An 18,868-nucleotide genomic window follows, 5' to 3' on the forward strand; every position below is an offset into this window, starting at 1 on the left:
AGAATAAACAATAAAAATAAAAATTCTTTTATAGGTACTGAATATTTTGTATGATCGAAAAATAGGGAAGATACGCAAATAATAGGGAAGATACGCAACCTAATGGGCGAATTCGTGACAAGGCTGATTTGATTTCCCCTTACGTTTCAAGTGCTGTACGGTGGAGACACCAATCGTTCTGCGGCCAACGCATAAAACACTTATTTTCTCTAATTCGACCAGCGAAGGCACATCGAAGACGGTGTGGATCTGAAAGCTACAGTGTTGCCATATTAAAATGTGTAACATCTGTAATACGTTTGACGAAAATATCTCTGGATGAAAAATCCGCGTTTTTGTACTGAAAATTTACTAGTGTTAAACATAGAATAAACAACAAAAGTAAGAATTCTTTTATGGGTACTGAATATGTCGTATGATCGAAAAAAGTCGTTTAGTTGGCTTGAAAATGACTATTATTGACATTTACCAAAATATTTTACATGTGAAATAACAGCGATCTTCATTTCCAAGCCAACTCTGACGCCGTACTTTCTTTGTTCATATAATATTATATTTAATTGTTTAATGATAGAAAATCCTTATTATTAACGTACTGTACCCAACATCCGTAAATCTATGGATTAATTCGTAGTTCTGGCAACACTGTTTCCGGCAACCATCCACTCTGTCGACTGAAAGCACAACTACGATACAGTATTTTTATCCGCTGCGCTGTAAACGACTAGAAGCGCGCAGCGGCGTAGAGCTAAACCAAATCTCGGACAGGTTGACTAGCGGCGACGGTATCGCCAGCTACATCTCGGACAGGTTTTGTACCACGAAATCTCCCATAAGGTTGCGCATCTTATTTCTTCAGTCAACGTTTTTAAGGAACAAGTTCCGTACAAATTCCTGTATAATGGAAAAAATTACTGATCAATTTATTAATTGACATTCTGAGATAGTATTCTGGGATAGTCTGATGTTAAAACCTACGTAAATTAAAATGGTCTACTTTATATTCTGCTTTTATTTTAGGCTGGTGGATCTCAAGTAGTTTTTACAAATCCATTGGAAATTGTCAAAATTCGTCTTCAGGTAGCCGGCGAAATAGCTAGCGGTGAAAAAGTGAGGGCCTGGTCGGTAGTTAAGGAATTAGGATTGTTTGGACTGTACAAAGGCGCGAAGGCGTGTCTACTCAGAGACGTACCTTTCAGTGCCATATATTTCCCGTCGTATGCGCATACTAAGGCGAGGTGAGTGTTTTTTATAAAAACTTATAATTTCAGAGTGTTTCAAAAACATGTGCCATTCCATGTGAGGAGATTCCTCATGTAAAAATAAGATTTATTTCTTATATCAACATAGGTCCGACTATGCTTTGTTTCGTAGTTACAGGGGGCTTAAAATCTTATTTTTTTTCGATTTATTATTTTCTTCCAAGTACTTTTAGCGATTAAAATGAAATTTTGAAAATAAAAGTTACTGTAAGTATTACATATTTTAGTATTAAGAAAATGTCGACAGATTCACCACGGACGTGCATATGGGTTCGCTGGAATTAAAAAAAAAACTTGTGGATCGCTGACTTTTTTCTCCTATTAGCAAAATTGTGTAGGTATCTTGATATTTTCTCGATTTCGGTCTCCTGCATGTTCCTTCAACACAGTTAATAAAATTAAAATAAAAGTCAAATTAATGAATTAATTATTCAATCTATTTTATTGCATATTAAATTATATTAAAATTTGTTTGCAGTGCTACATATAGCAAATTTAAGAAAAAATAATAATCGTATTTAAGATAATTACAAACAAGTTATTTTCTTAAAGTTTTAACTTTAACATCCTGTATGTTTAAAACTATGTATTTCCGCATACATGTTTATAGGAATTTTTTTTCATATCTTTTGAGGAGGAATAAACTAGAACTCATTTAGCACTTTGGCCAGTTAACGGCATTAATTTTTTTAGAGGTTGCTATTACCACAGATTATACAGATTATAATCTTTGTTTTTCTTTATTGTTTTTCTTGGTTCCAATTTTCGGAATCGGGCATTAGTTAGGTGACTAGTTTGCGCACATAGCACGCCCACTTATGGCCTCTAAAATTGTGCACAGCGCCTGACCGGCACAGTTATTAGAGAGATATCGGAAAACCGAATAGCGTCATCCAGTATTTACGCGTACCTTATCATGGTTACGATATGCGCGAGTCAATTTTTAACGCAACACCCGCTAATAACGTTACCGCCTGACGTAATTTGCGGATCAATTACACCAAGCGCTCTTTCTAAATAACCTCTGATAACGTTTAAAAATTGCTTAAATTGGCATGTACGGGTATTTGACAACCGGAGCCGGCCGGCGCGCCGCGAGATATTTTATTTTAGGTTATGTTTGAATTATTTTGAATTATTGCTTTAGTTTTATTAGGTAATTTGATATTTAAGTAGCTGGGATTAGTTTTAATTAAATAAATATGACCCAAAATATGGATTCCACCTCTTCCAATACTAAAGAACCTATAAAGAGTCTTAGGTTTACAGCAGATGACGACTTAGCCCTTCTAAGAGAATTTGTTGCTTGTTGCCCTAAACCCACTGGCAGACGTTGAACAATAAAGCACTGGAAATAAGCACTTAGCCCTTTAGTTTTAAAATACCTAGTAAACAAAACAATTTCAAAGTTTTAAATTCAAAGTTAGGTTAAGTTTAAATAGCGGACGCGACGCGATCAGAATTATTTCCGATCCGATAACTATAAATGAAGAGAATTAATACCACCTCACGTAAAGGAAATAACACCTGGCTTTATTAACGTCCATGCACGCTATTCGGTTTAGCGATATCTCTCTATTACGCTGTTTATTGTTATTTTACGCGAGTTTATTTTTGCGCACAGGAAATTTGACTCGTTTGCACATCGTCATAAAAAACAACTTTCGTACCACGAATTAGGGACAAGATTTTTATCTGTATACTTATAGGATACCTAATCTGTGCTATTACACTTGGATTACAACAGATTAATAAAATTGCATTTATGGCGTCAATGAAATCAAAATCGACAAAATATCAAGAGATAACTTTTAATCGGCATAAACGGCCTACGCAATGTGCTAATTAAAGACAAATTCAGTAGCGTACAGTTTTTTTTTAGAAAAATATTCTAATGATAACCCATATGTACGTCCCTGGTGAATCTATCGAACTATCTGTTTTGTCGTTAAAATATGTGGCACTTAGTAACTTTTATCCATAGATAAAAGAAAATAATCTTCTATTAAGATAGATATGAAACTTAATAGTAAAATTTTGGATCAAAGCGCCCCTCCGTGTTCTTAGTAGAAACTACGTTTAACCCAGCGCCTTCGCCTTTTCTGCTGTAAATATTTTTTATGTTTATATTTGATTTCAAAGGATTTAGTTTTAAAGTTACACTGATATATTAGTATATCGGAGTAACTTTAATAAAACATAAGAACATATATATATATATATATATATATATATATATATATATATATATATATATATATATATATATATATATATATATATATATATATATATATATATATTACAGTTTATTAAATATAAATTTTGACTACAAGGTAGAACGTAAATCACAATATTTGATAAAACTGATAAGTATACCATTTTTACAGTTAATAAATAATAAAACTATTTCTGACTATGATATTTAAAATTTAGATAGATAGAATATTAAAAAACATACCGGTATTTGCAGACGCAGGCCCAAATTCAATAAAAATCAAAATTTTTCCTGCGAAAATCGGGCTTTTTTCACAGAAAAGGTATTTTTTGATTTATCAACAATCATTGTCAAGTTGACAATATACAGGGTGTTTTCTAATTAGACTAAAAAATTGTGGTGTGATTCCTCATGTGTTCTTAAAACAATTTTTATATAACCATTAGGTCTAAAATACTTCCTGTCTGATCTACAAGGTGTTAAAAATTTTAAAAATCGATATTTTGCTTAACATAAATGGTACACTACTGCTTTTTTAAAGAAAATATATTTTTTTCTTGACTGGTTATTCTTTTTCAACAAAATTGATCTTTTGAGTTTTTCTTGTTCATCTAACGGTTGCCGAGAAAAAAATTAATATACTTATTAAGAGCCCGCCTTAAGCCGTTTTCTAACGATTTTTTATTTTTTAGATTAATTAAGAAACACCCTGTATATGCATATCACAGGCTACCAAATAAACTAGTAACCTCTAAAAATTATTTTTCCTACCACTAGCGACATACCGTGTTTTTAGTGAGTACTAAATTATTTTATCAAAATTTCACCATATAAGTTTCCAGGCAATGCTTTTATCGTCAAAATGTTATTCGAATCGCCAAAGGCACTTGGAAGGAAATTATAACAGCAAAAACAATCAAGAACTTTAACTTATATAACTATAACTCTTCATATAGACATGAAAAATAAATCTTATTTTTAAGTGAGAAATCTCCTCACGAAAGATGGTACATGTTTTTTTAAACACTCTGTTGGAAGTACAATTATATTTCAAAAGTATAAGTGCGATTTTATTTAAAAATATTAAGTGCGATTTTATTTAAGAAAAAAACAGCAAAATAAAACTAATTCACCACAATACACCTAAATACTTTACTGTATATGTTTGGACAAGACTGGACGTGCGTTTTTTTTTATTTTAGTGTTTTGGTGTATTGTGGTGTGGTGAATTAGCGTTTTATCTTGCTGTGGTAACACTAAAGGTTCCAACTCCTAACTGTGATAAAAAAACACCATTGTCAATCTAAGCCTGCAAATTAAAGAACTTTATTTTATTTTTTGAATTTTATTAAAAAATCAAACCTCTAAATTAACCTGAAATCTAATGATAATACTAAAACTATTTTAGTTTAGCTGATGAAAACGGTTATAACGCTCCCATATCGCTCTTAGTCGCTGGTGCGATCGCTGGTATTCCCGCAGCTTCCTTGGTCACACCGGCTGACGTCATCAAGACGCGGCTACAAGTGGTGGCTAGAGCGGGACAAACGACCTACAGTGGTGTTTTAGATGCCACGAGGAAGATTTATAGGGAGGAAGGTTTCAGGGCGTTCTGGAAAGGTTCAGTTGGTAAGTTATTAATTAGAATACTTCGATAATTATTTTATAATACCATGCACTCGAAAAAAACGGCGTCGGAGACGGCTGAGGAATCACAATCGCTCGTACCCTTCTTTATTTTTAATGGCGCTTACTGGAGCTGGCCTTAAGAAGCTTGTGATTTGTTTTTATATTGAGTAAAAATGATGTTTAAATGGTGTAGTTTAAATTTCGAGAAAAAATATTTTTTTGGAAATAGATTTGTGTGTCTGACAGCAGCGTTCTATCCTTTTTAATCTTTCTAAAATTTGTGTTAATTCTTACAAATTTTATGTCAATTTTTAATAAATGACGTATAGTGATTGACCTTGCCAAAATTATTACCGATTGTTATTCACGAGCAGTCTTTGACGCCGTTTTTTTTATCATACGTTATACTAAGTAGGTCTCAAGGTTATCATTTTTTTTCATGATTTCATCATTCATCATGATTTTTGATTTCTAAACTATTACAGTTTTTATTAATACACATCTATATTTTTTAATATTCAATAACTGAATTGATTGAATAGTAAAGCAGTATTAAGTATAAAGATTGTTTATTCTTCTGTAGATATTTCTCTAGGGTGTCCATTACGTCAAAATTTGGGCATATCACCACTATAATAAAATAAAGGAAAAAATTGAAGAACCAAAACTTTTATTGTTTGTAAAACGCCACGGGATTTATAATTATTTATAGATTATATATTTTTTTGGATATTATTGCTGCTTATAACAAATAATTTTTAACGTCATATTATATTAAAATTTTATTTGTAGGTAATTGCGATAATATATAAAACAAATTATGTATTTCTTTAATAGCCCGTGTGTTCAGATCTTCCCCACAATTTGGTGTTACTCTATTAACGTATGAACTTCTTCAAAGGACGCTCTACGTCGATTTTGGAGGAACGTAAGTATAAAACAGGGTTTATATATTTTCCTAGTGATTTCCCAAAAAAATACAAAACATATACTTAGTAAAAAACAAGCATTACGAATATACCGATTTGGTCATCGAAACTGTGCGGTCTGGATTTTAACGTGTAAGACAGTGATGTAGACAGCGTAATGGAAAATGAAATGTATTAAACAGAGATATAGTCTATAAAATGAATAACTTTGAATTTTGACCGTTATTTTTTACCAACATGCCAAATATAAAATCCCTCTATCAAAAAAGTTACTGATATTCTTTAAATTGAGTCCCTGAACGAATCAGATAGGTAACTCTTTTTACTTTCGTGAAATAGAAAAGGAAAATAATAAAACAAGTGACACTTCTTCCTCTTCTTGCAAAAATCAACACGAAATGTCATAATGTAAAAAGTAAAATGTCATCAGCTTTTGACATTTCTAAATATCAGACCAATGCCGTCTCTAATAGAACAGCCACGAAGCGAGATTTATGACGTCACGCTAGTTAGATACTACGGATTAATAAATATGTTATAGAATACATGGAAAAAATAATTATTCTTCGTATTTTTGGTTTGTATTTTAAAAAAGATATAGTTTACATGAAATATACATAATATACAGTTAATAAATACAATATATATACCTATTTATGGTAATAAATACTTTGGCAAATAAACTATGAACCATACAAACGCATCAAATGTTTTACAATATACAAATAATGAATCGGTACTGGGGTATGGGTAAAATGTAAAATATATTTTAAATTTTGGGGTTTGAAAATCGATCTAATTTAACAAAACATTCAATATCTACTAATAGTGATGTATTATTATTTGCATTCACAAAATTTATATGTATATTTTGCAAGTATCAATGTTCGAAAAATTATATTTGCAAATAATTCAATATCATAGAAAAAAAGGCGTCAGTGATGGCTATGAAATAAAGATCACTGTCATTTTATATATTGGCTGTTCTATTAGAGACGGCATTGCGTCAACATGGCCGCAAGTTGCTAACCTAATAAAATTAACACTAGAAAAGCCCGCGGAAACCGTCAAATTCAAAGTTATTCGTTTCACAGACTATATAAACTGGGTCGACCCATTTCTTCTATACGATATTGCCGGATTTTGCATCAAAATTTCGAACCGCACAAGTAGGCGTTTACGAAAAATGTTGCATCCAGGGTTGAAACTTTATTTTTCACTATTAATTACTCACTTTACTACAGCTGTAATAGATTATATTTAGTATAGATATACACTTCCCCAATAAATTAACGCACCACAAAAAAATAACCAAAAGTTTAAGTTATCATTCAAAAAAAATCGTCCAAATCGGATAAGTGTGACAAAAACTTAACTTAAACTTTTGTTTATTTTTTTGTGGTGCGTTAATTTATTGTGGAAGTATCATCATTTCAGTAGTATACATGAAAGTTTTTAAAATAGATTATATTTTTCTACACACATTTTCCTACAAATGTAAAAAATCGGCAACACTGTATGCCGCTTTTGATTTTGTTTCTTTCTCTGTCAACCGGTCATTTATATTATTCTCTGTCACACGCATTAAAATCCAAACCACATAAATTGGATGACCAGCAGGGTATACAGGGTGTTCCTTAATGACATGCTAATATTTAAGGGGGCGATTCTTGGTCCTATTCTAAGAGAAAAACTTCATATGAAGGTATGTCCTAAACATCTTAATTTCTGAGATACAGGGTGGTAAACTTTTCTAAAAAAAATGTTTCCTCAATAACTCTGATTTTATTATAGATATCTTTATGAAACTTAATACGCGTCTTCTTTGCATCAAAATACCTTTTTTGGTGTACAAAGAATTTTATTTATTACAACCAGTGCCGTATATACAGGTTTTATTGTTTTTTATTGAATAATTTTGGAGAAAAAAGTGGTACACCTCTGTATTCTCTTAAAATAAAACTTATCTTCAAAATCTCCATTCATTTTAAAACATTTTTTATCTCTTGATTTTTTTCGTTCGAAGCATAGTTTTTGCTTAAAATAATTAAAATCAGTTTATTTCATGGTCAAATCGCTGAAAATCTGATGCGGTGACTGTTAGTGTGTGGAAATCATTTCTGCATCGGCTGGAAGGAAATTAAGAAATAAAACATTTTTTTGTATCTCAAAATATGCATCATCTCAAAAGATAAGATGTTTAGGACATATATTCATACATTTAAGTTTTTTTCTTAGAATAGGTCCAAGAATCAGCTTTTTAAATATTAGCATGTCATTAAGGAACACCGTGCATACCTTTCCAAATTTATTTGAAAATACCGAGAAAGTTCTTTATTGTACGACTACTTGTAAATTATAAAGACTCAGGCTCCCAGTGTATAATCAATAAAATAATTTTGCTCCTAGTTATATTCCATTTTACTTTTTTTTTCGAAAATTGCATTTTAATGCTGAATTGCAGCATTTAAGAAACCTCTATGCACATATTCCTTGATCAAATATTAACGAATTTTATACATACTTTTAGCTCCCCCTTAAGGGGATGAATTCTCTAAAATTGCTTCTTAGTCTTCAATTTCGCCTCTAAAAAAAACCAAAAGCAATAATTGAAGAGTCGGCTAAAAAAACGTTGTAACTAACATATTTTACGAAATGGAGTTTGTTTCATGGAATACCGATGTAAGTACACTATTACGTGATGTAAAGTTTTTTATCTACGTCAGTGAGTTAAGAACCTCTTAACTCACGCATTTTGAGTGAGTTAAGAGCTTCTGAATGAACGCATCTACGAAAGCGGTATCCTATCCCAGGATTGACTTCTACGTTCGTACCTCTTCCAAAGAAAAATAAAGCAAGGAAGTGCGAGGACCACAGGACCATCTGCCTTATGAGCCATGCTGCTAAGATAATGATGAGGATCATTTTTAATCGGATACGCTCCAAGTGCGACAACTACCTAAGTCGATCGCAGTATGGCTTCAGAAGAGGAATAGGAGCAAGAGAGGCCATCCTGGGCCTAACCTTAATAGCTGAAAGATACTTGGCGGTAAAGAAGGATCTTTATGTCTGCTTCGTAGACTACAAGAAGACTTTCGACCGCATACAACATGAAAAACTAATAGACATCCTCCAGGAAATCGGAGTAGATAACCATGACATCATTGTAATTCGTAATATATACTGGAACCATAAGGGATGCGTCCGAACATCAACTGGAAACACCTCTTACGTAGATATCCAAAGAGGGGTACGTCAAGGCTGCCTTCTCTCCCTATTGTTATTTAATGTGTACTCCGGCTACATAATGAAACAATCGTTGGAAGATCGAGCTGAAGGAGCTAAACTAAATGGAATAGTAATTAACAACCTCCGTTACGCAGATGACACCGTAGTGATCGGACAGTCTAAAGAACAGCTACAGTCTCTGATGAACATCCTAACAGAGCACAGTACCAGAATGGGTTTGGAGGTAAACGCATCTAAGACCAAAACTATGGTGTTTTCTCGGACCTCTCAAGATCGTCCTCAATTAGACATTGTTGTTAATAACACCACTTTACATAATGTACAAGAGTACTGTTACCTGGGTAGGGAAATAAACAGTCAGCTCGACCACTCTATAGAGATTAAAAGGAGAATAGAAATCGCTCGTGCAGGATTCGTTAAGATGCGAAGCGTACTCTGCAACCCGCGTTTGTCCATAGGGGTAAGGTTGAGTGTCAAGTGCTACGTTTGGCCTTTGTTGCTGTACGGGTGCGAAACTTGGACCCTAAAACAGGAGGACCTCAGGAAGGTGGAAGCATTCGAAATGTGGCTTTATAGGCGAATGCTACGTATAAGCTGGACCCCTAGAACAACAAATGTGGAAGTACTGACCAGAATGAACACCCGTACCCACTTAGTCACCACAACAAAAATAAGGAAAACCGCTTACCTCGGGCATATAGTGAGACACGAAGAATACGAACAGCTTCAGCTAATAACTCAAGGTAAAATCGAGGGAAAGCGTAGCATAGGAAGGAAGAAGAAATCGTGGCTTCGAAATATACGAGATTGGACAAATATTTCAAACGGGAATAATTTAATACATCGAGCCTAACATAGGGAAGATTTTGCCATAGTGGTCGTCAACCTCAACGGAGACGGCACCTAGGAGGACGAAGAGCTTCTTAACTCACGCATTTTCATTACCGCACTCCTTGTTTAGATGACTACCAAAGAGAAAAAAATATTTTGTAAAACATTTATTTTGCACTAAATACCTACTAAATACAAATAAACTGTTCTATTGATAATAATTATAAAAAAATGAAAACTTATTTATTATAAACGTTAATGATACAGTTTGAACAACCTTTCAAGTAAATGCCTGATAAAGCATATTATATTCATTTTAATAGATATCATAGTACGTATCATTGAATAGAAAGCCCAAAGAGACGAAGGCTTATAAGCAGCGGATAAATTGGAAAAACATGTTATGAGTACCTTTTCATTTCCACAGTTGTGTATTTTTTTTCGGTGCATTATTTTTCATAATTAGAGTATGTATATTCATACTTCTGTTTCAATCTTCATCAGAAATGGCTCTGAATGCCTCTTCTTCAATGTCAGAGGGAATACTTTCCGAATCGCTCATTTTTTAAACTAGTGACATCAATATTATTTACTGTCATATTGACATTGCCATGCATGGTGTTATTTGAACAAATGTATTAAGGTAATTGATTTTTAGGATAGATATATAGTTAAGTACAATATATGGTTACACAGCTAGTACTACGCACTCGTTGCGCAACTTTCATACGCGTATCTTAATGATACTGTTAACTCGCCATACAGCACATCAAATCACATTTACGATGTGTTTACATTATTAGACGTAGACACAGGGTGACACAATTCCCCCGATGTAAATATGCTACGTTTACACATTGTAGTTCAACACGTATGCACAAAGGTTAAACGTCCGCCTCACAATGTAGCCACAGTATAGCATTTACGTATACACAAAGTAAAGGATACACAGTGTGCCGTAGGATACACAGTGCTTGTGTATTACGTTTAAACTCTGTTTACACATTGCAGTTGTGACTACAGCGTGTATACGTATATATTTTGCTTCGTATATACATCTTGTGCTAGATAAAACTACTTCTTATGAACGAATTTAGGAAATAATACAAGTTTTGATGCCTAACTTTTCGTTCTTTTTAAGAAATATTTATTCAATGACACCAATTATATCTTTTTAGAACGAAAATTAGGAAGGCAAAACTTTGTATTTTCCAAAAGTATCTCGATCGTAAGTTCAAGAGAAGTAGCCTTAAAATTGTTCCATTTTTATTTTGTATTAAATGTACCACTTTTCTTCCATAAAATGGATTAAGTGGTTAAAAAATAAAATTCTTATATTTCATTATATATATCATGAAACGCAATATCGCAAATAACATAATAATAATAATTATTTACACTGCAGAAACCAAGTAAGAAAACACTGTAAAAGAACAGAATTTGTATAAAATGTATTAAAATATAAGTACCTAGTATAACAACATACTCAAAATGGTAAACACTGGTATGTCGCCACGATTTGGTGGACCTCGTTTAGTCATTTTGTTCTCCTTTTCCTCTCCAAGCAGTTGGTTTGTTAGCATACTCATTCAACGAGCACTCTGTTGGACTTTGTTGTATTTATTTCCAGATTAACAATCTCACCCTTAAATTTTATATGAAACTGATTATTGAATATTAAACATATCTGTATATTGATCCATCAATAACTTACCGAATATCAGTGTAAGAAGTTCTTTGAAGTGTTTAAATCTTTCTTTCTCTGGTTCATTTAGATTTTTATTATATCCAAATTAAAAAAAAATTATATTGCAGAGCTAACCTCTTTATCATTATACGAGAATATTTGGAGTTTTCATTCATTGTAGTCAAAATTTGGTAAATTGGGTATCGAGTAAGGGAGGAGTCGCCGCTATAATATTGATAATACTCTTAGGAAGGTATAACAAGGTAATTAAAAACTTGTGCTTACCTTAAAATCTCTTTTAAACTACACACAAACAGAACATTTATATAGAGCTTCCGAATGATTAAACAATAATGGCTGCTAACACATATACCACTCCTAGAAAGGAGAAAGGAGAGAGGACACATAAGATACACTTGGTCGGTGTATCTACGCTGAGGCTATCCGCGCGTGCGCACACCTTCATTTCATGCTAGAATGTAGACACAACAGTAAACTATTACAAAGTGTCTATATAGATATTTATATTATGTGTGTATACGTCACATTTTTTACAAGGTGTGTACTATAGGCACAACTGTGATACTTAAGTATCACACATACATATGACTTATACATTGTATGTCTTATATACCGACGTCAGATTTCATCATTTTAATAATTATTTGTTACGTTACAAAAAACTCTTTAGGATCTTGAGTGCATACGGTATACAACTAGTAAACACCATGGTACAAAGAATACAAGGTATGATATTGCGCAGGTTGGTCGCTACGTCACAGGTGATAACAGGCGCTATTGGTCAGCACGCTCCGCGCGTCAGTTCAAATCGTCAAGATATTGTTATAAACCTGTTTTTTTGTTTATATACCGTCATTGAATTATCGCTAAGCAAGTTACTGTGGAGCAGTGCGTAAGGAGTCGGGCTAGGAAGCGAGAGACCTGAGTTCGAATCTCGGCCGGGACATAACTTTTTATTTATTTTTTAAATACTGTTGTATTCTATAGTTTATTTTTGTAGTATAAAAAAAAGAACTATTTATTCTGTTATTTTTTAATCTCCGGTATTAATATAAATTGATTGTTGGTACAACACCTCATTTAATATAAAATAATATTCTACTTTTTGAAATGTATCGGGCACTAATTGTACCTAAAAGTAATATATTTTTAGTGATATACCATATTGTAAACTATTTAATATTTCAGTCACTTAAAAAGTTAATTTGCATTGAATAATTGCCTACCATTAAAGGAAATTTGAGCTATATAATCCTTGATGGTCAATTCTGGGTATGCAAATACTTCCTTTAAATTTTGGGTGTCGTTCAACCGATTTATTCTCAAAACCAGAAACTTCTACATATAAAAAGAAGCAGAGGTCACTAATTATAATAAACTTCACCCTTGGTATTACTTCCACTAATTATAATAAACTTCACCCTTAGAATTACTTCTATCACAATTACAATACGTTCATCTGCATTGGCATTTTCTACTTTTCGATGGGAAACAATAAACTTCCCAATATTTTTTAAATGATGTAACAATTCCTCTTGTGGTTACTTTTCCATAGATATCCTCAACTCTGTCCTCATGTGAATTCAGAGGCAATGAAAATGAAAATTATTTACCATAAACATCGCAAACTAAAAACCTAATAAACAATTTTATACCGAATATAGAAATAAATTCAGTATTCTTACCTATCGTCCAAATCCATGTTAATAGATAATTATTATTTTTAAATTATTTTGGAACTTTCGGTTTTAGTAATTATTAAATTATAGATATTTATATTATGTGTATACGTCACATTTTTACAAGGTGTGTACTATAGGCACAACTGTGATACGAAGTATCACACATACATATGACTTATACATTGTATGTCTTATATACCGACGTCAGATTTCATCATTTTAATAATTATTTGTTACGTTACAAAAAACTCTTTAGGATCTTGAGTGCATACGGTATACAACTAGTAAACACTGTATCACACAATTCTATCAATATAAACCTGCGTGTATCTCATATGTATATGTTAGAACTAGATGAACACTTAGGTTCATTTTAACATATTTTGTTCCTCATGTGTCTCCCTTGTAGAAACGTAATTTTATTTGGACGTGCTATATCACTTGTATCGTAAATATCTATTTTTTAATTTGGTCTCTAATAACAGTTTTTTTTTTGCGCGATTTCAATGAAAGAACGAAATCGTTTTTTGCTTCTGAAAAATTTGATAATTGTTACTTACAACGTTCTTTGAGCCGACTCTTCAATTGTATTTTATTGATTTTTCTTCTACTAATACAGTTTTTCCTTGCAGTCGACCAACCGGCTCCGAACTGAAAGTGACGTCGATAGGTGGCGACCGCGCCCCATCCAATCCCGACCACGTGGGGGGCTATTCAGTCTCCGTTCCCATTTTCTCGGGGATCGAGACTAAATTCGGCCTGTGCCTGCCCAAATTCAGCCTGGCCAGAACGTAAACGGGGACCTGCTTTAGTCGAATTTGTATAGAACCAAATCGCTTTATCGAGGAAAGAAAAACACTTTAACAAAATGAAAAGAAAAGAGATTTTATTGTATATAGTTTCGTTTTAGATATTAGGGTACGTATGGGAGAAAATTAATTTTAAATGTCTCAGAAATTTTAATACTGCTTATGATGAAGCTCTAATGCTACCATTAGTCTTAACCTCAAGAAGCATATGAATCAACGTTAACAAGCGGTAGTATTCATGCTTGCAACGTATTGATCTTAACAGTAGCCCTAGTTCTAACGGGTCCTAAGACATACATGCTCAAAACTAGAGGTTTTAAGAATTCTCGAAATAATATTTGACATGTTGAATTTGACGGTTTATAAATGTTAATAAATTATTTATTTTTTGGTCTAGAAATTATTAATGTAACAATTAGTGTCTCTAGTATTCGAAATTCTAAAAATATTTGTGAAGTTAGGTTAGCAAAATAAACACTAAATCACTACAATACACCAAAACACTTTTACTTTTACATTGGATATAAAATGACACCAATCACAAGCTTACATCGTACATCCGATGAACGGAGGCATGAAAATGCAATAAATTTAAAAACTGCGTAATTTTCTAACCAATCAAAGTATTTAAATTCGATCAATGATCAATAAAATTAATATCGTATCACCGGATAACGGATGCATAAAAATCAAGCTTAATACTCGAAGTATGAACTCATCATTATACATATTGTATCTATATTATTACTTTGTCCATGATTATTACACAAATTCTAATGAAATGAAGTTAGTAGCTAGTTTTCTGAATAAAAGCTGAATAATGTAAAGTTCTAATTGTTTAACATTAATCTACTTTTGTGAGATTCTACTCATAATAAGGATAAGTCCATAAACTGATATTGAACACAGTTGAAACACACTCAAAGATCTTATGTACTTTCAATATATGTTTTTAGTAGTTTGATAGGATTATCCCGTATAACCAAACAGTATAGAACCTCTATCGAGCCTATATTAAAATCTTTAGTCGATAAAGGCAGCCTTTATTCTTTTGGTACAGCGACGATACGTGTTTGAATACAGTCTAGCCTGTACTGAATAAAGTTGGCCTGTATTGATACTTTACCGCCACTATACATTCTGGATTTAGATTGAATAAAGTTAATTTGTCGATTCGTTTGACGGCGTCCTTTATAAAATATATGTATTAAAATCTATAGAAAGTTTTTCTTGTTACCTGAATTAGAAAAGTTATGTTTAAGTAAATTCTTAAACATATCCTTGGTAGTATTAATATTCCAAATATTAATATAAATATTCAAAAGGCATAAAATACTACAAACGATATGTTTAAGTATTTACTTAAACATAACTTTCTAAATCAGGTAACACTAAGAAAATTTTTCTAGATATATTTTAATACATATTTTGTAAAGGACGCCTATCAAACCTATAGGTTAGATGAAATTTGTATTAGGCCGATTTAAGTAAAATTACTGAAAATTTGATTACTCTTTTATTATATTTTTACTTACAAATTCGTGTACACTAGTATTTTCATCAGTTTTAAAAGTTTCATCAAGTCTTGTAACTTCATCAAGGGTGTTCATGGGAAAATTTCATCTTGTTACTTGTTACCCCAATGTGACCATGTAACCATCAGTACCGTTATTATAATTACCCCGCGGAAGTTTCTTCTATTGTTTAGATATACCGTATGATCGAAAAAAAATGGCGTCCAGTTGACTGGGAAATGACGATCGATGACATTTCCCATATAAATTTACATATAAAATGACAGCGATCTTCATTTCATAGCCATCGTTGACGCCGTTTTTTCTCGATCATACGGTATTAGGTATGACCTGCCCTTCAATAACTCAACATACACAGATTTCAAATTTTAGATTTTTCTTCCCTTATGTTAGAGTAGAATGTTGAAGAAACACGGAGAAGCACATTTGTATCTGGCATATTAAAATGATTCTAGCCCCAGAAATGATGCACCAGCGGAATATCATTATAGATATATAAATTCAAATTCAAATTCAAAATCTTTATTTCTACAGTGGTACATAGTTTTACAAATTATAATAAAATATAAATAGTAGTAACCTAGTTACCTAATCAATAATATAATTCATACAAGTACGTGAATTCATAATAGATATCAATATAAATATTTACAAAAATAGCCTTACGTAATTTGCTTAGAAAATTTACACCATCGGAATTTGACGATCACTGCAATATTTTTAATTGTAGGTCATTGTAATAATGTGTTTATATAATGTAATATTCATTTAAAAAAGAAGTGGTGTATTGATTTTACCTGTTACAATTTTTGTTTTAATTAACTTATTACTATTTAATATTTTTGATATTTTAACTCTCTATTACTACTATTATACAGATATTAAATTTTAAATAAATATTGAGACATCTAGGTTTCTATGTGAAACCTGTGTGCGTCTCATTGTTTAGCTTTTTCTTAGAATATAAAATTGATATATTTAATTGTCTTACATCTAAGTAAAGATTTGCTTAATTAAACTTAATAACCAATAAAAATGAATCTAGCTATAATTAACTTAATAACTAGGATAAAAAATAGCGTAAATAAAGGAAATGTAAATAACATATTATATATATAAACGGGATTTGGTTTAAGTATTTAATACTTATTTCCAACTACAGCCTATTGCTGCCTTCCCGTTACCCTACGCCACACATCTCGATTTAGAGCGTCATCAGCTTCTAGGTTACGAGCTTCCATTCCTTCCGAACCGTTCCGTTCCAATATTTTCTAAGTCTACCTCTCTTTCTTCTGCCCTGGGGAGCCCCTTGAAAAACTCTTTTTGGCCACCTGTTCTCCGGCATACGCAGAACATGTCCAAACCATTTTAAGCTGGATTTTTCGATTCGATCCAGTACTGTCTCCTCCGATGCATTCATGATACGCCTGACCTCGATGTTTGTCTTTTTTTCCATCCTAGATATACCTGCACTTCTTCTAAGGTAGTCCATTTCAACAACTTGGATTTTGCGCTTCGCGTCTGCACTCAGAGTCCACAGCTCTGAACCATAGCAAAGAACTGACTCCACCAATGTTCTTCCAAGTCTCTTTTTAGTTGTTGCAGATAAGTTTCGGTCCCACCAGAGGCTGTTAAGACATCCAATAACTTGTTTGCTCTTCTGAATTCGGGTTTGTATTTCTTCTTTGCCCAAACCCTCGTTGTTGATAGTAGCACCCAGGTATTTAAATTTGTCTACTTGTTGAATCTGGACGTTATCATTAATGAAGACTTCAAAACAAGTGTTGGAATTGACAGCTAAGTATTCGGTCTTCTTTAGACTAACCTGAAGTCCCCATTTGTTGTATACTTGATAAAGCCTCTTAGTCATGAACTCTAGATCGTATGAGTCCTGCGCAATCACGACCTGATCGTCTGCAAAGCTCAGGGTAAATAGTGTGTTGTCCCCAATGGGTATTCCCATACCTTGATATTTCGTCTTCCATTCCCTAAGGGCTAATTCGACGTAAGCGTTGAAGATCAGAGGAGATAAGCTGCATCCTTGTCGCAACCCTTTTGTGGTGTTAATTGGATTAGATAGCCTGTGTCCTATCTTAACGTACGATTCATTTTCTTTATATAGCTATTTTATTATCTTAAGCAAAGGTCTATCTACTTCTAAGATATTCAATACTTCCCATATCTTGCTGCGGGGAATAGAGTCGTACGCTTTCTCCAAATCAATAAATGCTAGATGGACTTCTTGATCTACTGCTATCTTTTTTTCCATCACCTGCTGCAGGACAAAAAGGTTATCTGTGAAAGATTTCCCCGGTGTGAATCCGCTTTGGTCTTCCGAGATTTGTCACCAATACTGTCCCTGAGCCTACCCTGTAGCACCTTTCCAAAAAGTCTGCTGACCGAACTGTTAATGCTCTATAACAAGTGGGGTCGTTACGATTTCCCTTTTTAAAGATGGACACTATGTGAGCCACTCGCCATTCTCGGGGTAGTTTACTTTGCAGGCAGCACTGGTTAAATAGCTCTGCCAGACGCCAGCGCAGTCTTTGGGTTTCACACTTTAACAATTCGGCTACAATATTACCAGGACCTGGTGACCGTCCATTTTTCATTCTTTTGAGAGTTTGATATACTTCTCTTTCGCTTATCATTAAAGTGCCTGCAAGGTTGTTCTCATCTTCTACTGCTTGGAATTCTGGTCGGTTTTCTGTCAGTAATTCTGCATAGTAGTTGCGCCATTTTTCTATATCCATTCTATTCAAGAGCTTGTCCGTTTGATTGGTTTTCATTTGTCGGATTGTTCTCCATACCTCAGTACTCCGTGCGCCCCCTATTAGGCTTTCCACTTGCTGGCACCTTCTTTCCCAAATATCTGTTTTTCCTACCTTAATGGCGGCTCGTACCTCTCTATTTTTTTTGCTTGTAATGACTCCAGTTAGTATCTGTTCGGTCTGAGAGCCATCTTTGATAGAATTTTTGTTTGTCATTGATTAAGGCCTTTATGCTGTCAGTTATC

At 33.0% G+C, this 18,868-nt stretch overlaps 1 protein-coding gene across 6 annotated transcripts in view; it reads left to right on the forward strand.

Moving 5' to 3' along the window:
• The window catches only part of LOC115879057 (calcium-binding mitochondrial carrier protein Aralar1), a 56,932-nt gene extending 42,091 nt beyond the window's left edge, over positions 1-14,841 (forward strand). For 4 of the 6 annotated variants that reach the window (XM_030895694.1, XM_030895691.1, XM_030895693.1 and 1 more), the window contains exons 9-12: positions 1,021-1,238; positions 4,889-5,109; positions 5,947-6,037; positions 14,141-14,841. In XM_030895694.1, coding sequence (XP_030751554.1) covers positions 1,021-1,238; positions 4,889-5,109; positions 5,947-6,037; positions 14,141-14,303 — 693 coding nt within the window. In that variant the 3' untranslated portion in view covers positions 14,304-14,841. Of the gene's footprint in view, positions 1-1,020; positions 1,239-4,888; positions 5,110-5,901; positions 6,038-14,140 lie in introns of those variants that run through there. The other 2 variants (XM_030895695.1, XM_030895696.1) reach the window with 2 other exon arrangements.
• The last annotated feature ends 4,027 nt before the right edge of the window (positions 14,842-18,868 follow it).

Source organism: Sitophilus oryzae, unplaced genomic scaffold, assembly GCF_002938485.1.
Source record: "Sitophilus oryzae breed Bouriz unplaced genomic scaffold, Soryzae_2.0 scaffold_1576_pilon_pilon, whole genome shotgun sequence".
Lineage (NCBI taxonomy): Eukaryota > Metazoa > Arthropoda > Insecta > Coleoptera > Curculionidae > Sitophilus > Sitophilus oryzae.